The sequence below is a fragment of the Macaca nemestrina genome, chromosome 2 (genome assembly GCF_043159975.1).
Source record: "Macaca nemestrina isolate mMacNem1 chromosome 2, mMacNem.hap1, whole genome shotgun sequence".
Taxonomy (NCBI): Eukaryota; Metazoa; Chordata; class Mammalia; order Primates; family Cercopithecidae; genus Macaca; species Macaca nemestrina.
Genome location: NC_092126.1, coordinates 14,282,390 through 14,296,079, shown reverse-complemented (window position 1 = coordinate 14,296,079; position 13,690 = coordinate 14,282,390). Strand labels below are relative to the sequence as shown.

Here is a 13,690-nt window from a genome sequence, read left to right as displayed (position 1 = left end):
ACGGCAGAGTTACAAGATCAAAGTGGTCTGGATTGCTCAGACACTGGTTGGAGGACAACTCTAAGCCTATTCCATATTAGACTTTGTGTGAGCAAAGAACAAATGTTTATTAAGATACTATCTTTGAGTTTAAAATTGAAATTGAGTGCCTGCTATACCAAGTGTTAGAGACATATCGGTATACAAAACACACAATTTTTGCCCTCATGGAGGTTACATTCTAGTGGGGAAGTCAGATAAAAATTAAATCAACAAACAAAATACTTGCAAGTTAGGGTAAGTGTTATGAAGGAACTAATGGCTGCGCTAGAGGTTAACAAGGGAGGGAATGTACTTTAGATAGTATGATGATGAGGAGAGGAGACCTTTCAACTAAGACATGAAGAAAGGGAGAAAACATTCTAGGTTCCATGAGGCAAGAAAGACCTTGGTGAGTTGAGAAACTAAAAAGACCACTGTGACTCAGTGGTAACAAATGAGGAACAAGAGGCAAAATATGAAGTTGCAGAGAAAGACCATCATGTTGTGGTAGGGAGTTTGGTTTTCATTCTAAGCCATCAGATAGTATCACCTTAATCTTCCTTCGGTCAATGTCACAAAACTAACCATATTTATGTTAACTTTCTTTTCCCCGTCATCTGCCTCAACAAATGTCATGTCCCTCATCTTTCTGATGGCTAATTACTCTCTTTGTATCCTCCCTCCTCTGGTTACCCTTTCTCCTCCTCTTTTCATATACTTTGCTTCTTCATTATCTTCCCAATGGGTCAGTCCTGTCAACCAACCTACAAGACACCACCCATCCCCGACCCTCTTCCATGGGTTATCAACTGGTAATGATTCTACTAACCACTCAGATGTTCTGGCCCCAAAACCAGGATCTATCCTTGACCACTCCCTTTACTTTCCTATGCAATTCATTGGTAAATTCTTCAGTTTTAAACTCAAAGATATTAACCGTTTGGTTCACTCTTGTTAATGTTAGCTTTCATGATCTTGTCTTGATTTCTGAAATGATCTCATGATTTGCCTCCTTGCTTCCATTCTTTCCTTCCTCTAATGTTTTATTTATGCATCAGCCAAGGGTGGCTACTTATTTTAACCTAGAATAACTTAAAATAAACAAAACTTTTTATAAATTGTGGTAAAATAGGCCAGGTGCAGTGGCTCACACCTGTAATCCCAGCACTGTGTGAGGTTGAAGTGGGTGGATCACTTGAGGCCAGGAGTTCGAGACCAGCCTGGCCAATGTTGCGAAAGCCAGTCTCTACTAAAAATACAAAAATTAGCCAGGCATGGTGGCATGTACCTGTAGTCCCAGCTGCTCAGGAGGCTGAGGCAAGAGAATAGCTTGAACCTGGCAGGCGGAGGTTGCAGTGAGCTGAGATTGTGCCACTGCACTCCAGCCTGGGTGACAGATTGAGACTCTGTCTCAAAAAAAAAAAAAAAAAATTGTGGTAAAATAAACTTTTACTATAATGAAAGTAGTCTATGTGCTGCAAAAGTTACAATGAAAAAGATAGGCAAACATAAATAAGAAAATACACATTTCCACTTCCAAAGATTACCACTACTAACACCTTAGGGTATAAGGCCACTATTTTTTTCATTGTACCTAAATACACAGATGTGCATTTTTAAACCAAAATGGGATGCTGTAACATACTACTTCGTGACTTGCTCTTTTCAGTTAATGATCTTTTCCATGGCAATACAGTTCTATTTTATCCAATACTCAGTCCATCTACATTCATATTTCTTTAATGTTCCTGAAAATGCATTTTATAGTCTGTTCAAACTAGGATCCAATTCAAACTGTTATGTCCCTTAAATTTCTTTTCATAAAGCAGTTGCTTTTTTCATGACAAATTGTTGAAGAGATGGGCCAGTTATCCTGCAGAATGTTTCACCTTCTGGTTTCACCTTCTGTCTAGTTACTTCCTCTGGCATCATTTAGTTTGTTCATCTATCAGTTGTATTTTTTTATAAAGTCTGTTAGATGCAAAGGCTTGATAGATTCAAGTTAAATATTTTTGCCTGGAATATATCATGATGATACTGTATACTACATTCCATCAAAAGACAAACTATCCGATTGAGCTACAACGTGGCCTTTAAAAAATGTAAATTATAAATGTACATAGCTTCCTCTGCATTTATTATACAATACTAAACAAATTCTTCAACTTGGACTACAAGTTTCTGAACGATTTGATGTCTGCTTACTCATCCAACTTTATTCCATCCCAATTCTATTTGTTTTTAAGAGTCTTGTCATATGTTTCGTTTCTACTCCCGAAACATGGTAAGTGCTTGCCTCCTAGGGCCTCTGCACGCAGGCTTTTGGTTTGGAGACTCTCCTTTGCCACTCCACCTCTCTCCACTCTTCTCCTCTCCTGACGTCAAGCATCTTCTCAAATTACAGGTGTCGTTTTCAACGTATTTAAAATTTTGTTCTTTCTACAAAACAGCAACCACAGACACAGGTTCATTTTCAGTTCACCTACTCCGGAGAAAACCTACTTTCTATATTTTATTTAAATTAGGGTCCTCCAAGCGATCTTAATATCTCCTAAATCCCAAGCACCCTGTTTTTCTTCCTGATACTTTTTCCGTTTACCTTAGTATCTGTGTCAACCTGACAGTAAGCTGCACGATGGCAGGGGTCTTGCCTACCAGGTTCCCTGTGCACTCCGTTCCTGTGCACAGCAGCCCGTCAACAGTAGCTTAATAAACATCATAGGTCACAATAACCCTGGGACCGCATCTTGGAGAGGTAGCCGCAAACTCTCGCAGGTGGCAGTGACAGGAGTACTTCTCCAGGGGGTTGTTCGAGTGGATGAATACTCTTACGTGAAAGTGCTCAGTACACCACTGCGGCAAGAAGGAGGAAGGGAAGAATTCCAGATGCGGAGAAAGTAGTATTTTACAGCATAGCACAGCCTGAACTGGGTCCAGGAGGGCGTCGCCGCCGCTACACCTTCACGTGACCGCGAACGGCTTAAGGACCCCCGCATCCAGTGCGCTTGCGCTGGAGCTCCCGGAAGTGGCCGGACCCGGAACGCAGGCAGAGCGCACGTCCGTCAGCCCGTCAGTCCGCCAGTCCGCCAGACCAGTACCTGTCTCTTCTCGGCCGTCGTAGGCTGTCCGCTGTCTGTTTGCCCCGAACGGCGGCGGAGGCGCTGATCATGGCGACGTTCATCTCGGTGCAGCTGAAAAAGACCTCAGAGGTGGACCTGGCCAAGCCGCTGGTGAAGTTCATCCAGCAGACTTACCCAAGCGGCGGGGAAGAGCAGGCCCAGTACTGTCGCGCGGCGGAGGAGCTCAGCAAGCTGCGCCGCGCCGCAGTCGGTCGCCCGCTGGACAAGCACGAGGGCGCGCTCGAGACGCTCCTGAGGTGGGCGCGGGGCTGGGAGTGGGTAGTTTGTTTGCCAGCAGTCCCTCGCCCCCCCCTCTTCCTGTCTCCCCCCTTCCCTCAATCCTGTAACCTGGGCCGAGCCGCCCCGCCCCGGCCAGACCGGGCGCGTAGGTGTGGTCTGCATTCTTTGCTGGTGAAAAGGACCCGCCCTGCAGGCCGGCTGTGACTGCCCGCTTGTCTTGCCTGCCCGCCTGCCCCAGCCCTTGGTCGGCGAGGGCTCCGTCGATCAGGTGCCTGGGAGCAGCAGTCTGCCATGTACTGATTTCTCTTGCCACATTTACTTAGAAGTAGTTTTCACTTTTTTGGGTCTCTGAAGCTTCCCCTTTCCCCCCATTTTCCCATCACTGTCTTTCTTGGGCCAAATTTAGATTTCATAATAGTAGTTGCTTGAAGGAAGTGGGCGAAGTGAGGGAATTGGGACACTGGACCAAATGTCTGAGCAACTCATCACATTGTCCACATGAAATGGACCATCTTCCTCAGTTCAAAATAATCAAATGACAGATGGAGAATTCTGAAAGTTAGGAGCTACAAGTATTTGAAATAAAACTCTGGTTACGTAATAGAACCGTTCAAGGTAGGTTGTTTAAAAGCAGTTTGTTCACAAACAGGTATATACATAATAGAGTAAATTTGTTATTTTAGCAAATGCTTATTTAGCTCATTCTGATTTAATGAGGGTTCGTTTCATTATACTTAATAGTTATAAGAACATTTTTATAGGATTTTTTAGTTAAAAATTTCTTTTGCCTACCTTGTTCATCTCCGTATAGTATATTCTATTTGTTTCACAAGAGAATCACAACTATATTCCAATCCAAGTAGTAGAAACCCAGGCTAAACTAGCTTGAGCTGAGAAAAGACTTATTCTGTCGGGCATGGTGGCTCACGCCTGTAATCCCAGTACTTTGGGAGGCCAAGGCGGGTGGATCACGAGGTCAGGAGATCGAGACTACCCTGGCTAACCCGGTGAAACCCCGTCTCTACTAAAAATACAAAAAATTAGCCTGGCGTGATGGTGGGCGCCTGTAGTCCCAGCTACTTGGGAGGCTGAAGCAGGAGAATGGCGTGAACCCGGGAGGCGGAACCTGCAGTGAGCTGAAATCGTCACTGCACTGTAGCCTGGGTGACAGAGCGAGACTCCGTCTCAAAAAAAAAAAAAAAAAAAAAAAGAAAGAAAAGACTTATTCTGCTAACTGAAAAGTCTAGGGATATTCTTTCCTTAGCTTTAGGTATCACTGGAGATCGTCTTGCCTCCATGATGCTTCCCTCGAAAGCTTTGTTCCTGTATTGAGAGAGATGGCTGTAGTGTAATTACAATCGTCCACAACACTCAGTATCTTACAGAAGAGAGTGCTTTTCTCCTTAGCTCTGGTGGAAGTCCATGGGAGGCTTCTGGGTTTGTTTGCACCCATTTATGATGGTGGGAAATGGGCTAAGTTAATTGCCCTTATCTGAGTCTTTCAACCGATTTAATTTCCTCTTACCCCATGTGTCAAAGCAAGATGAGTCCGGACTGGGGAAGGGTTGGTTCTCCAAAGGAAGGGATATTGAATAGATTGCTGAGAGGAATTAAGACCCCTTGGTTTCAAATTTTAGAGCTAGAACTGTTGGGCTGCAAGGGTAATTAGTCTAATAGCATAAGCAATTTTTTTTTAAGTTAACTTAGGAATACTTAGCCATTCTTTAGAATTAACATAATTAAACAATTTCAAGGTAATTTTTATGTAGGCATGAATAGCATTCAGTGAGGATTTTCCATTAGTAATATTAAGAAAACATAGTTGTGGTATAATGAACCCTGTGATAAAAATCTTGTTGAATATATCAAATTTGGTTCCAGCCCTCAGATTTGGGGTCTTCAGAAGCAATTGGTGCATGGGTTTTAGACTAACAGACGTGGGAGGTTGGTGGATAATGGTTTGGATAAGGTTCTCCTGTAAACTTTAAAACTTAATTCATTTGTTCATTCTTTTATTCTTTTTACCCGACTTAAATGTGTGAACTGTTCCTAGGTAGTGAACCTGTTGTAGATATAGTCTCTTTGAAACTAACCATGTTTCTTTAGCCACCTCTATATAATCCCCTCCTGCCACATTAATTCAACAAATATTAAGTATTTTCACTTTTTGGTCTTCTAGAGGGGTTAGGGTAAGCTTGGAGATATTACTAAGGTTTATAATGGAGATAGGTACAGAGGTTGCTTAGGAATATATGCTGTAAAATTAGATGTGAATCAGTTGTGTGATGTTCATTCAAATCCGGCAGAATATTTTACTTTTAATAATGATGTTTGGATAATTGTGTAAACTTAACATTAATTTTTTAACTTAATGAACTTTTAAACTAATGAACTTTTAAAAAGAGAGTTTAAACTAATTCCTAAAGAATTGAAGCTAGCTTGGTAAGTCCTGATATGCAGCTCCATATATAGCTTCAGTGATAGACTTGTTTTCCTATTACTAACTTGTAGGTGTTCTATTAAAATTTCCTACAATGTACATTTATGCATATTATAATAATGAGAATGAGTACTTTAAGTACTCATTTGTTCTGGGTATGGTAGCATGCACTCATAATTCCAGCTGAGGCAGAAGTATCACTAGAGCCCAGGAGTTTGAGGCCAGCCTGAACAACATACTGAGACCCTGTCTCAAAACAAAACAAAACAAAACAACAACAACAAAACCCTTTTGTATGATACTTCTTCCTTTATAAAGTGGCTGTTACTAAAAATTGATTAGACCTTGGTAAATGGTGACCTAGGGTGATCAAATGGGAACCCTGCTGGTTTTTTATTTTTTATTTTGTATTTTATTTGAAGCTCCAGATATACCAGTTACCAGCATTGTGTAATTTCTTTTGTGGTGATCAATTTCTTTAGAGAGAAAGCTTCTAGTCTCCTTCTATGAAAAAGTCTGCTTATCAGCTTTCTAAATTTTATCCTGGGGAACGGAGGTTGGGGATCTTAACAATCATGTATGCAGTCTGTCAGGTACATCTATTTTTAGTATGACACCTGCATTAGGGTTAGATTCATTTCTATGTGGCAGATCCCAAATTATCTGAGTTAATATTTTATTCTTTTGTAAAAAGTTGGCAGGTAGGTCGTTCTGGTAGCCCAGGGCTGGTATAGTGGTTCTGCAAAGTTAATTGGGGCTCAGATTCCTTTCAGCTTTCTGCTGTTTAAAACCTAGAATATTGTTCTCAGGTCCAGGTTGCAATCATCCAAGTTCCAGGTACAGGGCGTTTCCTTGTAACTGTTTTAGGGTGTTTCCTGGCAACTGTTCCACAACACCCTGCCTATATGTTACCAGCCATCATGTGTGTCCACTTCTCATAGGATGCTGGGAAAAGGAATTTTCGTTATGAACAGCTGTATACTCAGCTAAAGATACATGGTTTTGTTAATAAGGAATAGGATAGACTGATAATGATGTAGTCAGTTAGCACTCCCTACCCCACTTAACAGTGCTTGATCTCCACCTTAGTTGTATTTGATATCTCTGACTTTTTTTTTTTTTTTTTTTTGAGGCAGAGTTTCGCTCTTGTTGCCCAGGTTGGAGTGCAATGGCACTATCTTGGCTCACTGCAACCTCCGCCTCCAGATTCAAGCAATTCTCCTGTCTCAGCCTCCCGAGTAGCTGGGATTTATAGGCATGCGCCACTCTGCCCGGCTAATTTTGTACTTTCAGTAGAGACGGGTTTCTCCATGTTGCTCAGGCTGGTCTCGAACTCCTGACCTCAGGTAATCCACCCGCCTCGGCCTCCCAAAGTGCTGGGGTTATAGGCCTGAGCCACTGCGCCGGGCCAATCTCTGACATTTTTCTAAGAGTGAACCTACCCTCAGAGCAGAGAGGATCTGGGAGCTTGAGGTTTTCTTTGAAGGATTTTCGACCACACCTTCTCGTTCCACCCTCACATTGAACTATATTCAGAGGTACCTCATGTTTCTTAATTCAGATCCTTTCCTGGCTTCTCTGGCATGATTTGGCTTCTACTTTGGCTCCCTTCCCTCTTAGCCAGTTAAGATTTTGGCTTTCTCTTTTTTATTCACTTTTCACGTTTCAATAAATTTTGTTGAAACCTCTTATATCCTGTGTGCCCTTTCCCATTCTTTTTGTCCATGTTCGTGTACATCTTTTACATTTTTAAATTCTTGTTTTAGTGGGTTTTGGTGGGAAGCAAAGAAGGGTGTTTATTCTGATTTATTTAACTGTAAGAGGAAGGTGTTTACATTTTCAGCTCTCCACAGTGCTTGTAACAATTTACATTCTCATCAGCAGGTATATGGGAGTATTTTATTCCTCCGTATCCTTGCTAATACTGATTAATAATTTAATTTATTGCTTTTTGCTAAACTGATGGGTGAGAGGTAATATCTTTAGTTTGCATTCCTCTTATTTTACTGAGGTTGAACAGTTTATGTTTACTGGCCACTTTGTTTCTTTTTCTGTGATTGCTTGTTCTTTTCTTTTGCCCATTTTCTATTGAGTTGTTTTTTCCTGACTAATTTGTAGGAGTTGTAACATTTTCTGGATATTTATACTTTTTTCATTATGTATGTTGCAAAAATCTTCCAATATTTTTCTTGTCTTTCAACTGTGTTTATGCTATCTTTTGTCACTTGGAAGTTCCCCCAAAATGTTGTCATCTCATAATCTGTAGTTAAGATTTTTTTTCATATTCCTAATGTGCATGTGTTATGTGCGATTTTCCTCCCTCAGATTTGCCAAAGGTTTGCAGCCACCTTTTCTTTGTTTAAAACCAAGGCTTTTTGGTTGGTTTTCTGCTCTTATCATTCATTTTTTTAAAAAAATGTTCTTTGTTCCCTTTTTCTGTCTTTTTGTATTGATTGGTTAGTTTTCCATCTTTCTGGTTTTTCTAATATATTTTAGGACTGTGTATTTTTTTCTTAGTCTGTATTGGTTGCGTCCTACTATCTTTTTCATTTGCAAAATGAAGTTGATGGAATACTCTTTTAATTTCTGAAATATTTTCTACACAGTCGTGTTTTATAGATCAGGAAAGAAAATGTTCTGTTTTACTTCACAACTGTTGTTTGGATTCTGATTGTTGATTTGGTGGTGAACATATTGTTTGCAGAACATTTCCTTGTCCCACGGCCATGAAAATTTAGGCTTGCAGACGGTTTGAAGGGTGAGTAAAGCAGGGTTTTATTGGGTGAAAAGGAAGAAGGGGGGAAACAGGAACTCTTGCAAGGCTAGAGTCCCAGCTAGAGCACATTCCGCCTGCAGTTTGAATCTCAGGTTCCACACAGGAAGAGGCAGGGCCAGGCTCCTCCCTGTAGAACTTCTCGAGGCTCCACCTTAGTGAACAGGCTGGTTGGAGTTTCTCCAGGGACACCCTCCCACCTGGCTGTCTCAATATTGAGATAATATTAGCACAATGACATTGCTACAATTTGTTAACCAGATACTAATGGAGAGTCTGTGTGAACCATACTATAGGAGACAATGTGGAGGATATAAAGATATACTTGGTCCCTAGTCTCAAGGAATATCTGTAATTGGCAGACCTTTTTGGCTCAGTAATTTTATTCCACATAGATGAATACATAAGGAAAGATTTAAAATCTGATTGTTTTTATGTGTTTTGACTTTTCTGGTGTTTAGTAAATAGCTTATCAGGACTATTATCATTCTGTGTATCTGTAAGAAGAATCTTCTGAGGTGCTTTACACAGAATGTTTAAGCCCACACAGCTATCTTTATGGCAGAACTGGACTAAGATCCTGACCTCTTGATTCCCCAGCTAGTTACTTTTTGCCATACTCTCTGCTGCAGTAGTGCTTGATTAATGATTTTTCATGTGTTAAATTGGGTGAGGAAAGAAGGGTGAAAATAAAGTTCACAAAGAATGTATGAACTGCAGCCAATATCTCTGGCCCAGCTCTTCTCATTCCCTTGTTTCTTCCTCTAGTTGGTGGTCTGGAGTTGCACATCCCTAAATACAGATTGGAGCTGAATAAGGTTGTGTCAGTTAGCATTGCTCTATTATTTTGGTCACGTGAATTGGTTGTTCTTGATCCCATACCTTCCCCTTAAATTAAAAATTTTTTTTTCCGGCTGGGTGCGGTGGCTCATGCCTGTAATCCCAGCACTTTGGGAGGCTGAGGCGGGTGGATCATGAGGTCAGGAGTTCAAGACCAGCCTGGCCAAAATGGTGAAACCCTGTCTCTACTAAAAATACAAAAAATTAGCTGGGCATGGTGTGAGTGCCTGTAATCCCAGCTGCTTGGGAGTCTGAGGCAGAGAATTGCTTGAACCCGGGAGGTGGAGGTTGCAGTGAGCTGAGATTGCACCTCTGAACTCTAGCCTGGGCGACAGAGTAAGACGCTGTCTCAAAAAAAAAAATAAATTTTTTTTTTGCTTTTTCAAAATTAAATGTATAATTTAATCTTTATTTAAAAATTTTAGCATTTTTGTTTTTTAAGACAGGGCCTTGCTCAGTTGCTCAGTTGCCCAGGCTGGAGTACAGTGGCGCCACAATAGCCTACTGCAACCTCGATCTCCTGGGCTCAAGCAATCCTACTTCAGCCTCCCAAGTAGGTACATACCACCACACTTGGCTAATTATTAAATTTTTAGTAGAGAAGAGGTCTTGCTATGTTGCCCAGGCTGATCTTGAACTCCTGAACTCAAGTGATCCTCCTGTCTTGGCCTCCCAAGTGCTGGGATTACAGGTGTGAGCCACCATACCTGGCCAATTTTTTTTTTTTTTTTTAAACTAGAATTTCTAATGGGAATTTGTCCTGTACCTATTTGTAGTATTTTCAGAGAAATGTATTTATTTCCTAGTTTCTTTTTCCCCATGAGATTTTTAAGTTGAGTTATTATATATTTGTGCCAAAGTGGTTAAGTTTTATAAAATACTGGAGAACATATATAAGCACTTCTACATAGTTGCAAAATAATTATCTATACCATTTGTCATACATGTGCTACTGTGTGTCCAGGCTCTATTTTAAGGATTTGATATACAGTATACAGTACCATTTATTCCTCACCCTTAAAGGAGGTATTATTACTCTTTAGGAAAGGTTCAGAGAGATTGAATAATTTTTTCATGATCACTTAGCTAAGAGTTGGGATTCAAACTCAGGGCTATCTGACTTGAAAGACTGTGACATCATACATTTTAAATATATTTGGGATTTTATAGTTTTGGTGAAAAAATTTGCTTATTTCTAAAATAGAATCTATAAAGACACCAATTTTTTTGCAGTATTATTTTCCACAGTGTGCTAGTTTTTACCAACTCCACGGCTTAGAATACTGGCTTTCCCTGTGCCTACTTGTACAAAACTTGCAGCCTAGGTCTACTTTGTTAGAAATACATTCTAGGCTAGAATCTGCTGCTGTAGTAAAGTGTACTTAAATGTTAAAGAGAAGGGTGTGGTAGATTCTTTTGTTTCTGTGGGTTGCTTACCTAGAGAACTTTGGTACTTGAGATCTAGGCTGAACTGTGAGGGTAATACCTTGTGGAATTATATTGAAGGAGTAGCTTATGGTAGTTGGGTCTCCTGGAACAGCTTTTTGCTTGTGGTAACTGCAGTTAGCAATGGCTACTTTCTTTTGTAAAGGTTCATTGATCTCTCTCATTTTGTTGGAGTTTTCTCCATACCGATCAGACATTGTTGATTTCCAGTGACTGCCCTCCTGTTGTACTTTTATTTCAACTTCTAAATCTGTCCTAAGATAGCCATTTTACTTTGAGGATTTCATCACATAGCTTCGAATCATTCAGATATAGGATATAAATGCACTGTTCCCCCCATACAGCTCAGGTTTTGTTAGTTGGCTTCAAAAACTTTGGGGTGAAGAGAATGGGTATAAAAATTTTAGTGCATTCAGTTTAGCCATTCTTTCTTTCCCCACCCATTTGCAGAGGAAGTAACCTCATTTCCTACTACTGCCTTCCTTGTTCACTTTATAGCAAGGGTCAGCAAAATAAGGCCTGCTCAGCTGCCTGTTTTTGTATGGCGTATGGGCACTGCTCCAGGGGGTTAGCATGGTGACTGTTGGAGAACTAGCTTAGCTGTTTGCCTCTGTTCCATTCTCCTCTTTGCTTCTAGCTCCTGTCCCCCTGGCCAGTGGCCATGCTTTATTGCTGCCCAGACTTACTCTGGTGCTGCCTACACATTGGGTATTCTGCTTGGCAATGGCTTGGCACTAAATGGTAGAATCTCAGTCTGGAAATTGGTGACTCAGCAAATTATCTCACCTCCAACCAGCTGGGGCAGGTGCCCATGGTAGGCCCTCCTTGAGAGTTTTGGTCTCATTGGGGCAGAGTAAAACTGACCATGTCGGTCACTCCTCCCATCTCCCCATGGCTCCTCTCCATCAGACAGGTACTTTTTCTTTGGAGAATGTCTCCAGGATGGCACCTGGGCGGCTGTGTGCCACAATTTTGGGATGGCCCAACCTAGGCAAAAAAGGTAGAGGGCAGGGGTTTTTCTCTTGTTATATAAGTACTTACGTAATTATTACATGCTTGATTTAGCCCTTTTCCCAGCAGAGTCTAGAATATCACTGTTTAGAAAAAAGTTTGCCAGTCCTGGCTCTATGGTCATATTGGCCTCCTTGCTGTGCCAAGCACACCTTTAGGCATGGTTGCCTCAGGCATTTAGCGCTTGCTGTTCCCTCCTTATGGGCTTGTTCTTTGATAGCTCCTGTTCATTCACAAACAGAATTTTAGGTTTTAGTTTTCAGAGATAGAAGAAAACTTTGCATTTTACTGATTCATTTGCTTGGGGCTAGCAACAAAACAGCAAATAGATCCAGTCTTTGCTTTCATGGAATTTAGAATCCTTTGAGAGAAAAGGCAGTAAACATAATCCCACAATTAATATATCACAAATTGTGTTAAATCGTATGAAGGAAATGTTCAGGGACCTGAGAGATTATAAATGGAGGGGGAACTAATTTTAAAAAGGGGTTATATTGACTTTTTTTTTTAAGACAAGATTTCACTCCATGGCCCATCCTGGAGTACAGTGGTGGAATCACAGCTCACTCCAGCCTTGACCTCCTGGGCTCAAGTGATCCTCCCACCTTATCCCCCTGCATAGTTCCCTGGGGACTGTAGGCCCACCACCTCACCTGGCTAATTTTTTGTGTGTATATGTATAGAGATGAGGTCTCACTATGTTGCCCAGGGTGGTCTCAAACTCCTAGGCTCAGGTGATTCTCCTACCTCAGCCTCCCAAAGTGTTGGGATTATAGGCATGAGCCACAGCGCCTGGCCTAGATTGACTTTATCACTTCTGCTGCCACCATGGACTACATTGATCCGTGCTAGCGTTGTCTCTTGACTGGATTACTACAGTAGCTTCCTAACTGATCTCTACTTCTGCCCTTGCACACCTGCAGTCAGTTTTCTACACAATAGTCATGGTGACTCTATGAAAATAAGTCATGTCACTGTTTTGTCCAAACCTTTTGGTGGTTCACCCTCTCACATTATATAGTAAAACTCAGAAGTCTTACAGTTGCACTCAAGGCATCATTACTACTTTGACTTCACTATTTTCTCCCTTGCTTACTCTATGGCCATATTGGTCTCCTTGCCATGCTAGATACTTTCTCAAGTACGCTCTTATCCCAGGGTATTGGCACTTGATTTTCCCTAGATTGGAAATCCTCAGATATCTGCTTGGCTCACCTTACCACCTTTTTCACGCCTTTTACAGTCATGCTGTTTTAAAGTTAAAGCTTTTTTTTCATGTAGTCAAATGACCATGTTATTTAAAATGACAACCTTCTTACCTCTCCCCATATATTCACTTTATTCCTCTTATCTCTTTATTCTCAATGGCACTTACCACTGTCTTCTATATAATATTTTTGCTTGTTTGTCTTCCCCTCTAATAGCTTCACAAGAGCACAGATATTTAGATGTTTACTGCTGAATTCTTAATGTCCTAAAACTGTGTTTGGTGCATAGTAAGCTCTTGGTATATATTTGTTGAATGAATGAATGAGGAACTTTCTTTGATAACAGTGTCAGCCTAGACAGAAGTGAGAAATGGTGATAAAAAGAGTGAAGGCCCTGAGCAAGGAGAGCATATAATTTAGTGACTAGAATGTATAGTGAATATCCTGAGATGAGGCTGGAGAGTTGGATGATAGCCAGATCCTGTAAGATCTTCAACATTTTTGGATGTAATTTTAAGTATAATGGGAATCCACCAAAGGGTTTCAGTACTTAATACTTTAGAGTTTATTTTCTGAGTACAAAGATATTCTC

General features: G+C 41.0%; 1 protein-coding gene across 2 annotated transcripts in view; it reads left to right on the top strand.

Annotated features, from left to right (window-relative positions):
- Positions 1–3,188: 3,188 nt before the first annotated feature.
- Positions 3,189–13,690, top strand: part of PDCD6I (programmed cell death 6 interacting protein) — a 76,005-nt gene continuing 65,503 nt past the window's right edge. For both annotated transcript variants that reach the window (XM_011723231.3, XM_011723230.3), the window contains exon 1: positions 3,189–3,397. In XM_011723231.3, the coding sequence (XP_011721533.1) occupies positions 3,189–3,397 (209 nt within the window). The remainder of the gene's footprint in view (positions 3,398–13,690) is intronic.